Source organism: Larimichthys crocea, chromosome XXIII (genome assembly GCF_000972845.2).
Source record: "Larimichthys crocea isolate SSNF chromosome XXIII, L_crocea_2.0, whole genome shotgun sequence".
NCBI classification, from domain to species: domain Eukaryota; kingdom Metazoa; phylum Chordata; class Actinopteri; family Sciaenidae; genus Larimichthys; species Larimichthys crocea.
In genome coordinates this window covers 734,797-753,040 of record NC_040033.1, presented here as the reverse complement: position 1 = coordinate 753,040, position 18,244 = coordinate 734,797, and the positions used below count along the sequence as shown (strand labels likewise).

General features: G+C 43.1%; 1 protein-coding gene across 1 annotated transcript in view; it reads left to right on the top strand.

The window, feature by feature from the left end:
* Positions 1–13,264: 13,264 nt before the first annotated feature.
* The window catches only part of LOC109143133 (NLR family CARD domain-containing protein 3), a gene marked incomplete at its 5' end in the record, with an annotated part of 29,941 nt that continues 24,961 nt past the window's right edge, over positions 13,265–18,244 (top strand). Inside the window, 4 exons of the mRNA XM_027274347.1 lie at positions 13,265–15,009; positions 15,238–15,411; positions 15,603–15,779; positions 16,200–16,373. Of these exons, the coding sequence (XP_027130148.1) occupies positions 13,265–15,009; positions 15,238–15,411; positions 15,603–15,779; positions 16,200–16,373 (2,270 nt within the window). The remainder of the gene's footprint in view (positions 15,010–15,237; positions 15,412–15,602; positions 15,780–16,199; positions 16,374–18,244) is intronic.

Below are 18,244 nucleotides of genomic sequence, written 5' to 3'. Positions count from 1 at the left end.
GGTGAGAGAGAGAGAGACGCATCTTCAGGTGTTTAATCAAGTTGCTGGTGTTAAAATTAGCAACACTCGTGCCGCCCCTCGAGATTTTGTCTTTGCATACGTTGCATGTCGCAGTCTTAGTGGTGGGAGCATCGAGCGTGAAATACTGCCACACCGGCGACATGATGTGCATCAACTCGTCCCTCTAAAACAGCCGGTTTCAGCACAGCACCACTGTTTTAAGAGCAGCGAAGAAGAACTCCAACAGAGCTTAACGCAGCTAACCAGTAAATAGATTATATCGGTATCGGATCGGTGCCTGCACTCCAGTAGTCGCTGATACCGATGCCAGCATTATCGGAGCAATTTCCGATACCGGTATCGGACTCGGAACAACTCTAGCAGGGATTATAAGTGCCATGTGATGTGCAAATATTTTAAATGTGCAGGAAGTCCAACAGCTGCCGAGTAAGGCTGAGCGTTGATGTAACACATGGAGTTTGTAGGTGCAACGTCAATGTGAGTGTCAGATCCGGCCTTGTTGATGAGGCTAGCAGCTTCTGTGGCGTGAGATTCTGGTCCTGATGGACCTCCCTGCCAGAGGGGAGTGACCCAGAGTCCTGGAACCGTTTGACGTTCTTGTCGGGAGTTGGATGAGAAGATTCTGTCATCTGTCCCTTTTGAAAAGGGTGAAGTGGGTCAGATTTAAGGGCTCTAATAATATTCATAACTCTGTTTTTATTGTTTGTCATTCAGGCTTGGAAGGAGAAGGTGAGGTCTTTATGCTTCAGCTGTTTGTGTGTCCAGACTTTACATGAAGCTGCTGCCGGCTCCAGCTTCTAATTAAACGTAAAGACACGAACAGGCGAACGGGAAGACTCCAGGAAGTCAACTTCACCGAGCCGAGACAGCGGGGACGGATCGGCGTCCTGATGCAGGAGCTCTGTGATCGGTGTTCTTCAAGAAGAATAAAAACATCACAGGATGATTCCCCGGAGCAACTCGAGCCGCATCGTCACTTTCATCATCAGAGGCCGAATTACATCCCAACTTTTTTTCAATTTAGCCGCGCTGGAGCGCTGCCAGCGTTTTGCAGCCGCAGATTATTTATGCTGCAGAAGAGAAATCAGTCAGACAACCAGCCCACCACACACACACACACACTGCAGGGTGGGCGTTACACCCCGCCACATGCTTTCTCATTACTGTACCGAGCTGATTTCTGGGCCCGGAATAAAAAGTAGTTTTTCTCATCAACGTTTCTGGGTGTTAACAGAAGCTTTGTGGCTGAAATAAATCACAGATGTCGTCTGGGGAAGATAGCTGCGACTGTGGCTCATATCTTGGAATTTTTCCATTAAATTCAATGCACACACACACACCCCCCTCCAAGATGACTTATGTGCTTGCAAACAGCTTCTTTCTCTCAGTTATAATTTAGTCTGCAGTTGGGAACTAAGTGTGAGGGTTAACGTCCTCACCAGAAACCAGAAAGTTCATCCAGTCGCGTTTGCGAACAGATTCCTCCGCGTACCGTGACTCATCCGAGACGACATCTAAACAGGCGGTGCCAACAAAACACGGTGCAGCTGTTGGCCACCGCTGGATCGGATGTCATGGCGAGGGTAGCAGTTGGCCAGGCAGAGGGCCAGGCCTGTTAACGCCGCTCACACTTCGAGTCTCTAACCCTGCGGTTTCAGACAACAGGTGGCGAGGCCCGAGGCTGCGCTGACTGACGAGCCTGAAAGGTGACTCCACTTTCCAAGGAAGTGACACGCACACTTAATTGCAAGTCAGAATGAGGATAACAGGATTGGTGGAGAGTTTTTCTTCTTCGCTCTCGTCTCCCGCTGTTAGAATCGCGGCGCTGACATCGGTCGCTTCTCTCTGCAGGTCTTTGAAGCGTGGCTGAAGCGCTCAGACTCCTCTGCAAAGGAAGTGAGTCACACAGGCTGCGGACGCTGAGGTGCAAAGCAGCGGCCACAAAGTACAAGCACACCCTCCAGTTCAGAGAAACCATGAGCTGCTGGTGGAGGCTGCTCACCAGCACGGAGAGAGGTCGTGCACCGCTGTGGCTGAAGTGAGAATCCTCTTTGTACCGCTGAAGGTTACTCATTAAAATATTCAGTATATAACTCATACGGAAAGATTTCATGATTCCTTTTAGGTGCCTATCACACCCCAAAAAACATTAAATGACACTAAAATAGTAACTTAAATATATAATGACCTGTACTTTACTAAGTTATTTATGTAATGAATTACAGTGGTCCCTCGTTTATTGTGGGGGATACGTTCTAAAAATAACCCACAATAAACGAAATCCACGGAGTAAGTTTTACAATTATTATCCATGTTTTAAGGCCATAAAACCCCTAACCACACACTTTTATACACTTTTCTCAGACAGGCATTAACATTTTCTCACATTTCTCTTATTTAAACTCTCAAAGTTCAAACTTTCGCAGATTTAACAAAAATAAGTACGATACTGTATTAGTAAATGAAACCGTATTTCACAGTTTCTCTTTGTCCAGGCGCCGCTCCGCTGTAACGGCTTTTTCCTCCTTGGTGTAGGTGTTTTTTTTTCCCCCGAGTGCAGAACATACAACGCATTTTGTAGAGTACTCCCTTAGCCAATCAGGACGCAGAACACAATGCACGTTCATACTGTACAGTACGCTGTAAATAAAAAAAAGCATGCGAAATTACACCAAAAAAAATCTGCGAAACAGCGAGTCCGTGAAAAGTGAACCGCGTTATAGAGAGGGACGACTGTATTAGGGGAAATGTACAGTGTCAGATTTAAAATCAGATCTTTAAATCGTGATTTAGTTCCGAATAATTGCATCAAATATGATCTAATGCGTCGTAGCTGTCTCATCGAGCCCGCTGTTTAAAAATCCAGCACAGACAGAAGTACAGACTTCATGAATAAGTTTTTTTGTCCACTTGGGGGCAGCACAACAAGTTTTCAACACTACACCGACATAATAACGCCTCATAACTTGAAATATCCAACGTGTTAAAGCAACGCAGCCCAAGCTTTGTCGTATTTGTTCTGATTACATCACTTATGATCAAAAACTAGAAAGTCGACAACTTTGCTAAAAGCCAAACATCGAGTGAGTGCAACAACACAAAGTGACAGAGTGAGAACAGACGTACGAACGGCGGAGACACCGTTCACCTGATGACACGTCAGTGTATCATCAGAATAAGTTAAACTCTGTTATTTGATGGTAGAAGTTTTACACACTGCTGCTTTAACAAACCTACATTCACGTCTGGCAGACACAAAGCTTCTTCCTGGTCACCTGATGAATAGAAGTCTAATATTAACCAGATTATGATGAAGATATTTGGCTGCTTAAATACTCAGTTTTCTTTACAGCTGGTGACTCTGTCTGCTGTTCGGTGTGGGGCACGTAGCGAGGGTTTCTGCAGCAGAGCTGGATGATAATTAATGATGCTCGCCTCTAATCATTTGATCCACTGTTAAAATAAAATGATTGATTATAACAGCGCTGCACAAAGCACAGAAGGCGAGACGTGTGAGGAGGCCGGGGGCTCGGCCCTGCAGCCGCTGCGAGCAGCTCGACATTTTACAAATACATGAAAGTTTTTAAATGTCATTACATTTTCTTTCTTACTGATACGACCTGAACTTCAAGCTTTGGCTGCTCTGCTGAATTCGGCCTGGTGCGGGTTCTTTGGTTTGTTAGTGTGAGTTCCACAATTTGGGAAATATGCACGTATACCGTCTCACCAAGGAAGTTTATTTTTAATGCCCTGAATTCTGTCATGGATATGTTGCGTGGTGCACGCCCAAACTGTTTTGATATAATCTCCTTTCTGCTGGGTTTGTTTACCATCTGGCTCAGAGTCACACGAGGAAATAATTATTTGATGCGTACAGTTGCAGCACCCTGCGGTGCAGGCTAAGAATACTGCAAAAAAAAAAAAACTGGTTTGAGATTTCCGAAGATATGTAGTGTGAATGAGACAAACAGGAGTTGTTGGGAAGTTTCTTTTTCGTGCTTTCGTTGAAACAACTTCCTCCACGGGCTGATTTCCGCACTGGGAGCACAAAGATTAAATGAATATCGATCTCTTTATCTCACTCCGACTAAGGCGGAGACCGAGCATATTTCCGAAAAATGTCAAATCGTTCTTTTGACTTTTTGGCAGCTGCTAAATGTTTTTCAGAGTTTGCAGTTCCCATGCACGGGCTGAAATATGAAGCTTGTTTCTTGGATGCTCTGAGGAATACAGGCTGTTTAAATAGAACCAGGGCTTAAGAGACTTCTCACAGTGTTCTTCTTGAATCAGAGAAAAGAACCAGCCGTATATGTGCATCCACAGCTCGTGCTGCAATCTCTTTTTTTCATGCCAGTGGCACAAAGGTTCATAATCGCTGCACCATTCAAAGCGCGGAGGCAGTATGCTAATATTATCCCTCAGACAGACTTCTTGTTCCAGTGTTTGGCTCGGGCTTAGTGTTTCGCTGTGCCAGAAATGAAGCTGCCACTTTGATGACACATTAAAATATTCTGACATGAGAACAGGGAAATCCATCTCCCAGCTGAGTGCTGCCCCTCGCAGTAAGGCAAATGTATTGTTGAAGGTGACTGCGAGGAATGTTAATGAGAGACGGGGGCCCTTTGGTTCTCCTCCATTATGCATCGCAGCGATTTGGCCTTGAAGGTTGCATATAGTCTTGTCTTGTTCTTTGTCTGACAATCATGTGAAACTTTATTGATCGGGTTAGAAAAATGGATCTTGAGATGGAGGAAAAAGGAGCTTTGAATGACATCTTTCCATAAACGAATGCTTCCTCTGTGACAATGTAACTTTGACTTTCAAATGATGCTCGACCAAGTTGAATCGCGGTGCAGCGAGAACGCTAAAGGAGCAACGAACCTTTAAAAGAAAGCCGTGATGCAATTTTTAACCACAACTCGTCACATCTTGAGCGTTCATAATAAACTTGCAGGTACTTCTGTATTTAGTAGTTGTGTTTCTTAGTGTCGTCTCTGTTTTGGTCCGGGTTCTTTGTTGTTTGGCCCCTCACGTTCATGTTCTTGCGCCAAGTATTCTGGATTTTGTTAGTTTGGACTCATCTTGGGGTGGTGCAGTGTTTAGCAATGTCGCCTCAGCAAGAAGGTTTCTGGTTCGAACCTCAATTTGGCCTTTCTCTGCAGAGTTTGCATGTTCTCCATCTCTCCCGGTAGTCATGACCTTAATGGGTTAATTGGTGACTTTAAATTGGCCGTCGATGTGGGTGGTTGTTTCTCTGTTCTGATGAGCTGGAGACTTGTCCAGGGTGTAACCAGGCTCCACCGTTACTGGTTTGTTTACGGACTTCCTCTCCTTCATTTGGGTCATTCACTTCTTGAACTAAAACATCATGCATCGTTTGCTACTTTAATTTTAGCATCTTATTTGATGTTTAATATCCATCCATTTTCCTTAATCTCTCATCCTGATCAGGACTGCGTCAGCACTCCCACCCCACCCTGCACAAACCCATCCCTACTCTCCTTTCAGCATGAGCCTCACTGTGATTTAGACAGTACAGTTTTAATGGTGTTGGTCGGATTAAACTAGTGCACCACAGACAAAGACAATCTCATTTTGCTTTAATTTACACCCAATCACGTTCACAACAAATGAGTCATTCCACTCATGTTCCAAAAATATGAAATTGAGGTTGTGCTGTAAGACGTCATCCAACAGATTTTTAAAGGAAATTGTTTTTTGGGGTTTTGTTTAACCGTTTACAACCTTAGCCGATAAACTTCTTTCAGTTGTTCATGTAAACTAATTGGTGACAGTCATCAGCTGCAAGTGTTCTCCTTGGTTGCCTTTTTATTTGAGTGGACATATGTGACAAAGTGTAGGGTTGTGTCACCAATCTGTGGCAAGAAAGCATCATTATTTAACTACCAGTGTTGGAAGACATACTCACATCTTTTATTTAAGCGTTTAACTAGAAGTTCTTTTAGCTCCCTCTCTGCAGTAGAGGACATTCACTGTAGGGGCGTGGTTGGTTCAGCCACAGGAGCCGGGTTACAACAGTAGAGGGCATATTTATAGCACAGTTTGTGAAGATTTGGACTTTAATCGATCAACAGCACTACTAGATACCCATGTAGATTGATTTTTGAATTTGATCTGAGGGTTTAGTTGAACCTAGTAAAATACTTAAAGGATCTGGGTGGAATTATTGGTTTTGTAGTAAAATATCCAGAAATCCTGCTTTGGTGTGTACCGCTAACAACACACCAACATCTGGAGCAAACGATAAGGTCACAAGTAAAAATGTTTTGAGCTCATCACAGGTTTGAAAGTAATGTGTGCTAGGAAAGTAACTAGTAACTGTAGTTGTCAGAGAGATTCAGTAGAAGTATAAAGTACCATAAAACGGAAGTGCTACTCATATTTGTACCTGGTTGGATGTCTTTGCTCTCTCAACAATGTTCTGCTGCTGATGATACTGGCATTGTTCGTCTATGATCTGGGCTTGAAATGCATGACACTTATTCCGAGAGCATAAAACTGTGACAGATTTTATATTTGCTCTTAAAACCTGTCTGATCTCTCGAATGGGTTGTCCTGTGGGCTCTGCAGACTGCTCCGTTTCCCACATCTCACCATGAAGTGGGTTAGTAAGACCTTCCCAATGCCTGATATGAAAGATGGGCGAAAATACAATACAGTAACCCAGTTTGTAACACACACACACACACACACAAAGAAAGACTTTTCCTTTAATACCACCCCACAGGGCCTCTGACCTCTCAGAGAACAACAATGGAGACATCCGATGGGGGTCACATCCAGCCTGTGATGAGGAAAGTGTGGCATCATCGATCTGGAAGCAAACCTCCCCTTTTCACTAAGCAAACTGCTGCCGCTCTGCCCACTCATCACTGAGTGTTTTGTACCCACAGTGAAGTGCCTCCTCCTTCCTCCTCCAACACACACACACACTTTGGAGTTTTCAGAAAAGACAATCTGTGTGCTGTCAGACAAGGAGAGGAGTGAAGTGACCTTTCAATCATTCCTCCAGGGACGGAGAGAGGCGGAGCTTCCCCCTGACAGAAGATTGGAAAAACGTCTGCCCGGATTTTGTTGCTAGGCAGCGAGGCCCTGCAATGACAGTGTGTCAACAATGAGGAGAGAATGAGAAATAGATTGCGTCTGGTCGGTGGAGATGAGAGGGCATTTGATTCACGGCCGCTCTGCGAGTGAGAGCTTCCTGGGCCGGGCTCGAGGCGAGGGTTCAGGCTGGTTCATGTATTTCACACTGGTTACGACAAACGACCTTCAGATTACTGTAGTGTGAGCCATCTCAAGTATCCGCTATGTGAGATACAATCAGGATAATATGGTATTGGCTGCAGAATTGGGGAGGGGGGTTTTAATTGTACATCCTGCATGGTCGCTGATGAAACATTGATTTGCGGTGTGCGATGCAGCTTGAATTTTAAAAATAAAATTGCCCAGTGAAGGTAAAATCATCATGCAGCTCTTTCTGTTTTTTTAAATACAGTCGTTTCTTTTCCATTTCAAGCCACATTTTAGAGACTTTAAAGGACAAGTGTGCAGGATTTAGCAGCACGTAGTGATTTAGTTGTAGATTGCAACACCCTCCACATGCCATACCGCTCCAAGTGTGAAGGAGAAACGACGGTGCCGGCCAAAAACAAATCTAAAGTCTGTCGAGTGTTTGGTTTGTCCGTTCTGAGCTTCTGTAGGGACAAAGCTGGTTCAACTCAGACGCACAGTGTCTGTATTCTTATCTACAGATATTAATGCATATTATATTTAAATTCTTTTATATTTTGTACAATTTGAAGCTAAGTGGTCCGAGGCTTTAAGGGCAGGTGTTTGAGTTCGGTATGAATTGGATTTTACAACCAAAAGAGAATCAATTTTTGTCTTGAGGTGGTAAAACAGGCTGTGTCCACATAGAAAATATCTTTTTTATGGTTCTATTGGCTTATCGAATGATTGGAATCAGTTTTTAATTGACTAGTTTTGAATGTTTGACCTTTAGATGTGCTGTATTCAAGGATTTATCAAGATCGTAATGCTTGTAAGGCAGGGAGACATTTTTACAAATACACATTGATCCACAGTGACGGATAAGATCCAGAGTCCAATCTGTTGTTACATATATTAAATATCGATGCAACTTTTTCTAGAAGTAGGACTTTCAATTAACACTTACAGCTAATCAGTTCATTACTCAGCCCAGAGTCTAGATATGCAAGATAAATAATGAACCTCCACTGTTTAAAGGAGTAATAACAATTTCTGCATAAGCAGATGTGTAATTGATGGAGAGATTATTTTTATTGGGCCACGTGTTTACACTGTATGAAGGTCAGCAATTAAATATGAATTATATTCATATAAACAACACACACAGGCCTACCCTTACAACATGAAAATGATGGATGCGATATTGATTTGCTGATGTTGAAATGTCAAACAGCACATTTGAGAGAAAAATACGACTTCATGCACTCGTCTCAGATCTGAGTTTTACACAGGTTTTTTTTTGTTTTGACAGAGCCACTCGTCTGTGGTGAGACAAAGCACAGAAAAATGAGCTGCGCTGATGGCTCAAATGGGAGTTTGATCACTTCTTAATAGTTCATCACCTCTTTCAGAGCCCATTACCCTTGAGAGAATTGTCATGGCGGCGAGAGACTCATCTGCAGAGCAGATTTTACTCACGATGAAGGTGATCGAATACAACGGTAAAAGAAGATAAAGATGAAATAAAGACTGTTTGTTTTTAATGAATGGTTTCTAGTCCATGCAGCATCTTCTGTGTGTCCTTCCAAGACTAAAAACTGTGAGTTATAACCGTCTTTTCTTTGTTACGTCTCATATTCCAAGCAAACAACCAAGCTACAGCTGGCTGGATAAACGATGTAACATGGCATTCAAACATGTGGGAGAATCCACAGGCAGGAGGCAAGGAATCACACTCACACCTGTTTGTGATGATGGTGGGGGTGAAACAGTGCGAGGTGAAGTGAATGTGGATGGAGGGAGTTTGGGGGGGATGGGAGAGGGCACCAGAGAGATGGACGAGTGTGGAGAGACACTCAAAAGAGCCACAAGTGGTCCACTGTTCTCCAGCAGCAGCACCTGCCTCGCCGCCTCCTCTTCATTACCCGGCAACAGAACTCCTCTTAAGGCCAGTGCTCGGGGCGATTCAAAGGGACGGCGGGGGGGGTTGTATGGGTGCGTGTGTTACATCACAAAGAAGGTCTTTTACTGTCCACATACACAAATTCTGCCAGGTACTTCCTTCTTCCTCCTGTGGCCCAACAAGCAAAATCCCATTCACAAAATAGCAGCTTTTAATGTCATATACAAACCACTCCAACGGACTGTTCAATGAATCTATCAGGCTTTTGTCCAGCTTGTGGGCAAGAAACAGAAACTTTGGGAGATGGTGGCAGAGAAACTGAAGGGACAGACCGAGCGAGTTCGAGATCACTGATGTTACTGAGGGTGTATGAGTATGAGCACATGTTGAGAAACATGCTGCCCTCACACAGGAGGGCTAGTGAGAGGGCCAAGAAGCTTGGGGTGGCCAACGTTCTCTGGGAGTTCTTCAAGACAATGCACGAGGTCCAGGGTAAGACCAGCAAGGGACTGAGCTCTAGACATAGTCAGCAAGAGGTTTACCCTCCACAGGATGTCCTACAGCTGTACATAGAGCTGCAAGAGAGGAAGATGAACATGTGGTCCCAGCAGAAAGCTCTGGAGGAGAGGACAACCTGGACCAGGCCATCTCCAACCTGGCTCAGAAGAACAGCACACTGGTGCCGAAAGATGGACCGGAAGTTGAAGTGGATCTGAACACCAATGTACCAATTATTGACTATTAAATATCAACAACCTATGCATAACCCCCTGTAACTAAAACAATGAAACTGGAGTTGTCAAGAGAAGTTATAGTATGACTAAAGCTTCACATTTAAACAGTCCTGTAATACTTTTGTGATTTTTGTCCACCCCTGCTTGCAGACAGAAAATTACAAGCACGATCTCTTTTGACTGTTTTATTATGAAAGTTATGGTACAGTTATGTTGCTATATCTCCCTTGACCCTGGAGCCTGGCAGCGTATTTTAAGAATTATGGAAGTGTCCTGCCCTCTAGTGGCCAAGAGAAAGAATTTCATCACTTTGTTTTTCTTCTTTTTTTTTAGTAGCTCACCCAAACCCTAACCTGAACACATCCGATTGGATTATAAATTGATTGTTGGACTGCAGTTTTTTTATAGATCAGCCGTGCTTCTCTGTCCTGAGTCTACACCAGCCCCTCAAGTCCATCCCCTCCCATCTGACAGAGCTAGAAACCCATCATTACAGTGAGCAATGAACACATCTGTTTTTGTTGCGTTCAAAGACTCTTTGTGTATTTAGTGAAATCTGCAGAGTCAACAGATTTAAACCTGGACTTATGTTAGAGCATATGGTTGTTCATAAGTAACACCTAAGGGCACAGATCAATGATTGGCTTTGTGGGTGTGTCATCAGATCTGCAGCCACTCAGGTGAAGAGAGGAGCAGAGCTGTCAACTGATCATGGTGAGTTTGATCAGATGGGACAACTAATGAACATACTGGTGGATACCAGCAGTGAAGGAGGTTGTCAAGCTGAAGAAGGCCTTTTGGGGCTTGGTTGCCCCAGGGGTCACCTGAGGCAGCATGAGACAGGTATTGAGAGACTAGAAGGGTTGCAGCTTTGGTAGTTCCAAAAGCAAAAACTCAAATGTGGGAAGAGTTCGGGGAGGTCATGGACAAGGTCTTTCCACTGGCCTCAAGAAAGTTCTGGCAAACCATTCAGGGAGGAGAAGGCTTAGCTCAGGCTGTGTTCACCCAGGGTGGAGAGCTACTGACCCAGACTGGGTGGAGAAGACTGAAGACTTGCCTGTATCTCTGTCTGCGATCGCCACGGTAGTCAAAAAATCTCTTTGGAAGGCATGAAGGCAAAGTGCCCGGTGTGGATACAATTCACCCTGAGATGTAAACGCTTGTTGGGTTGTCTTGGCTGACATGCCTTTTTAATGCCATGTGAAGGATGGAAACAGTACCTGTGGAACGGCATACCGGGGTGGTGATTCCCATTTTTAAAAAAAGTGGTGAAGTTATGTCAGTTTATATAATAAACATGAACTGGTACTGTATCCATAAAGTGCCAAAACATAGAAATGAAATGAAATTCACACTTTCTGAGTCAACAGAGTAGAAGTACATAGTGTGCGCATGCCGCTTAATGTTCTCTCAGTCTTGTTTGTGACTCTTGAACAAACCTGTTTTACTTGAATCCTGTCTCTTGTGCTCTGAGCTCACAGTCAGTGTTACTGTTTTCACCTCTCAGACTGACTGAAGTCCAGATTATGGATGTTCATGTGAAGGAAGAGGAGGACAGAGCAGAGTCCCCAGGATCCAGCTGTCTGTCCATGAAGAGTGACTGGTCCAAAGGCATTCCTCCAAACTTCATTGATGAACCTGGACACTCAGACACAAAGTAAGAGAACTGATACTAACTCATTTATTTTACTTTCAGTCACTACAGATGTCACGCCTTCTGTTTCTGTTTGTATATGATAGTTTCTATCAAAGTGTATTTACTAACTAATATTTACCAAATATTTTGACCCGTGCTATCTTCCTCTTTGCATGTGTGACAGCTGAAGTTACTTTGAAACACTTTGAACAAACATCCATGGGCAGCACCGATGCAGATTTTAAAAAAAAGGGAGGGGGGCGGGGTAGCTTTGGATACTTTCTGGGGTTTTTTGTGTTTTTTTTATATATCTAAATTGCATTTGTGCCTTTATTTAATAGTTCACAGTAGAGATCGACAGAAAACATGAAGGATAACCTACAAACAAATAACACTGTCTGGACTTGAACTGGTGACTTCACTACAAGCAGATCACTAAATGTTTAATTGGTTAGACTGATATGTTAATTATGTTAATTAAAGTTTATAAGAGTTGAAATCAAATCATCTTCATCAAAGACTGAAAGCTGAATTCAAACAAATAACACTTTTACTCTGTGAACATCTGAGCTACTAGACCAGGGATGTCCAAAGTACGGCCCAGGGACCAAACACAGCACACGGTCAGATTTCATGTGGTCCAAAGCTTCATTTTTATAATATATTATTTATGGCCTGCTAGGATTGTCAGATACTGTGTGGCTGTCAGTTTTGTCTTTTTTTGGTTGACATAACAAAGCATTTGAACCTTTAAAGGACATAATTGCTGCTGTTATATATGTGTTGATGTGACACAAAATGACTTTATGAATGATTTTGTTAAAGACAAGAGCCAGAGTTAATGTTAATGTTAAATGTTAACTTAAATGTTAACAGACTTTGCATTACTCAAAATAAGATTTGTATCAACTTCATGCAAGTTTATCTGTTTTTTGGATTCGTTCACGCCTGATTGGCTTAGATTTGGTTACATTGTCATTTTAAAAAAAGTTACAGAACAATGCATTTGTGTGTAACTTTTATTGGTGATTTTTTCATTTCTAAATGTTAGTATTGGCCCCCAGACATCTTCACATTGTCAAATCTGGTCCTCTTTAAAAACAACAGTGTCATCCAAATCTTGATCTTTGTCACCAACAGTCAACAAATCATTTGAGTGATAAAGAAATGTCTTCACAGAGAGAGGAATAGGAGTCATGTTCCTGTGGAGGAGCAGCCGTCCTGCTGTGTTTGGTGTCAGGACGTCCTGAAGGATCCGGTCTCTACCAGCTGTGGACACTGGTTCTGCAGACACTGCATCACCTCATACTGGGACCAGTCTGCTTCATCAGGAGACTCCTCCTGTCCCCAGTGTGGAGAAAGATCCAGAACAAGACGTGGACTGCAGACAGCCAGTCAGACCAGCACTGTCCAAAGTAAGACTGTCCATCTTTACAATGTGATGTATTTGAGTTTTACCTGAAGATGGGGACAGTTTCTGTTGTCAGTGGAAACATTGTTTCACCATTGTGGATCCAGGACAGAGAAATAAATGAAACTTGTTGCTGTCAGCACTTTTGTAGCTTCTAACTGAATTTAAAGTTAAAATATTTTTGATGTTCAACCAACACTGGACTTCATGACCTTTATTTCTCTGTACATTCATGTATTGATTGATTTGTTTTGTCTCAAACTTGTTTCTCTGTTTTAGTGAGTGGTGGTCTGCAGGAGGTTTTAGATGAACATAAGATCAGTCTGAAGACCAGATGTGAACGTGTGACTGAAGGAAGTGATGAAACAGGAAGTGGAACCCTCCTCAACAGGATCTACACTGAGCTCTACATCACAGAGGGACAGAGTGAAGAGGTTCATACCCAACATGAGGTGAGGCAGCTTGAGACAGCTTCCAAGAAGAAGGAGACCCTCCATGACACTCCCATCAAATGCCACGACATCTTTAAAGCCTTACCTGACCAACAGAGACACATCAGAGTCGCTCTGACCAACGGCGTCGCTGGCGTTGGAAAAACCTTCTCAGTGCTGAAGTTCACTCTGGACTGGGCAGAGGGCTCGGAGAACCAAGATGTCAGTCTGGTGGTTCTGCTCTCGTTCAGGGAGCTGAACTTGATCAAAGATGAGCGGTTCAGTCTTCTCACGCTGCTCCATGTTTTCCATCCAACATTACAGAAGGTCACAGCAGAGAAGCTCGCTGTCTGTAAACTTCTGTTCATCTTTGACGGCCTGGATGAAAGCAGACTTTCACTGGATTTCAACAACAAAGAGCTCGTGTCTGATGTCACACAGGAGTCATCAGTCAGCGTGCTGTTGACAAGCCTCATCAAGGGGAATCTGCTTCCCTCGGCTCTCATCTGGATAACTTCCAGACCTGCAGCAGCCAATCAGATCCCTCCTTCATGTGTTGACAGGGTAACAGAAGTACGAGGCTTCACTGACGCTCAGAAGGAGGAGTACTTCAGGAGGAGAGTCAGTGATGAAGATCTGTCCAGCAGAATCATCTCACACATCAAGACCTCCAGGAGCCTCCACATCATGTGTCTGATCCCAGTCTTCTGCTGGATCACTGCTACAGTTCTGGACCACATGTTGACCACAGACCAGAGAGGAGAGCTGCCCAAGACCCTGACTGACCTGTACTCACACTTCCTGCTGGTTCAGACAAAGAGGAAGAAGAAGAAGTACGATGAAGGACATGAGACGAGTCCACAGGAGCTGACGGAGGCTGACAGGGAAGTTCTTCTGAAGCTGGGGAGGCTGGCGTTTGAACAGCTGGAGAAAGGAAACATCATGTTCTACCAAGAAGACCTGGAGCAGTGTGGTCTGGATGTCACAGAGGCCTCGGTGTACTCAGGAGTTTGTACAAAGATCTTCAAAAGAGAGAGTGTGATCTTCCAGAAAACAGTCTACTGCTTTGTTCATCTGAGCGTTCAGGAGTTTCTGGCTGCAGTCTACCTGTTCCACTGTTACACCAACAAGAAGACAGAGGTACTGAAGGACTTCCTGGGGAAAGACTACAGTGACTTATCCCTTGATGTGTTCCTGTGGGAAGTCATGGAGAAATCCCTTCAAAGTAAAAATGGTCACCTGGACCTGTTTGTTCGCTTCCTTTATGGCCTCTCTCTGGAGTCCAACCAGAGACTCTTAGGAGGCCTGCTGGGTCAGACAGACAACAGTCCGGAAATCATTGAGAGTACCAACAACAATCTTAAAAAGATGAACATACACAAGATCTGTCCTGACAGAAGCATCAACATCTTCCACTGTCTGATGGAGATGAACGATGACTCAGTCCATCAGGAGATCCAAGAGTTCCTGAAGTCAGAGAACAGATCAGAGAAGAAACTCTCTGTGATCCACTGCTCAGCTCTGGCCTACAGGCTGCAGATATCAGAGGAGGTTCTGGATGAGCTGGACCTGAACAAGTACGACACATCAGACCAGGGACGACTGAGACTGATTCCAGCTGTGAGGAACTGCAGAAAGGCTCAGTAAGTCCAGATGTGATGAACATTAGAAATCAGTAAATGTTGATTTTTCAGTTGGTTGTGTTTAAAGCTGCCAAGTTAATCAACACAGTTATTCTATTTATTCCTAATAATTGTTACATTTTGCAGTTTTTCTTCTGTTCATCTTCCATTGGGTGGAATGAGATCTGTCATTTTTCACAGTCCACACAGTCGGATTTCATAATAACATGTTTTGTAATGTTATGACAGACTTTCTGGCTGTGGACACTCAGAGACTCACTATGAAGTCATAGCCTCAGCTCTGAAGTCCAACCCCTCCCATCTGAGACAGCTGGACCTGAGCAGAAACATGCTTATGGATTCAGGAGTGAAGATTTTGTCTGCTGGACTGGAGAGTCCAAACTGTAGACTGGAGACTCTGAGGTCAGTTCAAATCATTAAGTGATGTATTAAACTTAAATTAAACTTAAAGTGGTCCATCAGTCAGTGAAGATGATGTCTGTGCTGATGAGGCTGTAGAGTGTATGAGAGAAAAGAGCTACACATTTCAAACCTGAACACATCTGATTGGATTATGAATAGATTTTTATCAACATCTTTTATTCTTTATTCAGACTGGGGCACTGCAGTTTATCAGAGATCAGCTGTGCTTCTCTGGCCTCAGCTCTGAAGTCCAACCCCTCCCATCTGAAAGAGCTCGACCTGAGTCAGAACAACAAGCTGAGGGATTTAGGAGTGAAGCTGCTGTGTGATTTTCTTGAGAGTCCACACTGCAGACTGAAGACTCTGAGGTCAGTTCACTGGCTCTCTGTTAACTATTGCAGATCTGATGTTTAATAAACAATTGAAGCTAATTTATGATAAGGCATAACTTACATCTATAAAGTTGTAAATGTCCTTTTGTTCATATTTTCATGTTTGTTGTATTAAATTTAGTCTGCAGTCACAAAGACTTGTGTTTCTTAAAGAAACTGTAGAAAATGTCCTCTGTTAGTGGTTAAAGTCAATGAATGTTTAGAATTGTTGGTAAATGGTCACATCTGCATACAGAATAATTGAGAAATTGCACTGTCTATGGCTGCAAAGCGAGCAGAATAATTGAGAAATTGCACTGTCTATGGCTGCAAAGCGAGGTCTGACTGACACCGTGTCCATGGATCTTTATTCTTTGATCTCTGAATTTTTATCAACATCATTTATTCTTTATTCAGATTGAGGCTCTGCGGGTTGTCAAAGATCAGCTGTGCTTCTCTGGCCTCAGCTCTGAAGTCCAACCCCTCCCATCTGACAGAGCTGGACCTGAGCTACAACAACCTGCAGGATTCAGGAGTGAAGCTGCTGTGTGATTTTCTGGAGAGTCCACACTGCAGACTGCAGACTCTGAGGTCAGATACCATTTTTTACTTCTGTGCTGAGACTAATATGATGTGAAAGTTGTGGTGACACTAAACTGCAGACATCAGGCTGATATACTGATCCACACTGAGTATCTGAATGCTAAAGTCTATTTTCTTCTTCTATGGTTTAGTCAATTGACTGTGGCAGAGCAATGTTGAGCTGCACAATTCAAACCTGAATATAACAAGAAAAATCTCCACTGGATAATTCACTGTGAACCTCTTCAACTCTGGATTTTCATCTTTTATTCACATAATGTTTTTATTTAAATAAACAATAATACAAAAATGAATAAATAGGAACATTGTCTCCTAAACTTACATAATTTTAATTCATAATCTTTATTCAGATTGGTGAAGTGCAGTTTGTCAGAGATCAGCTGTGCTTCTCTGGCCTCAGCTCTGAAGTCCAACCCCTCCCATCTGACAGAGCTGGATCTGAGACTCAACAACCTTCAGGATTCAGCAGTGAAGCCTCTGTGTGATCTTGTGGAGAGTCCACACTGCAGTCTGCAGACTCTGAGGTCAGTAGAGGGTTGCAGTCAGTCCATGTTGCTCTCAGCAGTATTGTACTAAACACAGTTAGTATCAAAGCACAGATCCAGTATTTCCTGTAAACCTCCGACCTTCTCAGCGGCTGCTTTCCTCAGTGAAGCTGTGAGAGGAGAACGGTGACAGGCTTCAGGATTGGACAGAAAGACAGAGAGAGAGAGAACAGTCAGCCAATCAGATGAGCCAGAAGGTCGTTGTGATCATGCGCCCAGGGCGCAAATGTGGCCAGGACCGGCGCTGTCCATGGGTAATTCTCTGACTAATTCTGGGCGTGTAGTATTTGTGGTGCTATCTTGGGGTTTAAAGCCGATCCACCAGGATGAGTTGGGCAGAATGTGAGACCGACTCAGGCACTTCTGATGAACTTTAAAAGTTTCTCTAATTCTCCTTGATCAAGCGTCAATAAATAATACAGCATAAGACATCAGAAGCTCCTGAACACTTTCTTCCTTCCTGACCATTGACCTTTGACTTCAGCAATTTCTCCACAACAAAAGGAAGCTGGCTACGCTACACAGCCGCTCCACTTGTGTCTGAACAGGACTGAAGTCCTGCTGGTCTTTATACTGGATGTGCTGCATCACTGACTGACAGCTGATGAAGGGAGTCTCTGGAAACACTGATTCATGACTTCTGTTGTCTGTCTTCTTCGCTCATCAGATGGAAAAAATCTTTGTCAGAGTGTGAGTGATGAGAAAGGTGTTTGTGTTGAGAGGATCAGCTGAGTCCCGATGATCCAGAGAGGTTGAAGCAGCAGCAGCTCTGACTGACTATGGACGACTTGTTTCACTTTCACATGATTTGATTCATTGTTGATATAAAAATATTGATTAAAGTTGCTTTTAGTTCCTGAAATATCTCTGGATTTTGTTGAAAGGTTGGAGCTGTGTTAAATATTTGTTTTCTTTTGACATGAAATGTATCAAATATAGCAAGAAAAGTACAAAGTATATAAGATTGATTGTGCCCGTATTTTATTTTTCATTATTTCATATACTTTTTATATTTCATAAACTTTATATTTATACTTATATACTGTTATTACCTTGTCTTCTGTTTTTATTCGGAGCCTTGCAACAAAATCTTGCTCAAATGTACATTGTGAATGTACAGTTGAATGACAATGAAGTCTGTATATATATCTAAGTGATTAAAATTATGTTGCTACTTATATTTGTTAGTATTATTGCAGAAAAAAACACAAATCTTGATGGTAAAATCCCATTTTACTTTCCATGTGGTGTAAATCTCTAAATTCAGTTTCTATGAATATAAATGTTCTGCATGTTGGTGGGAATAAAGCCCAT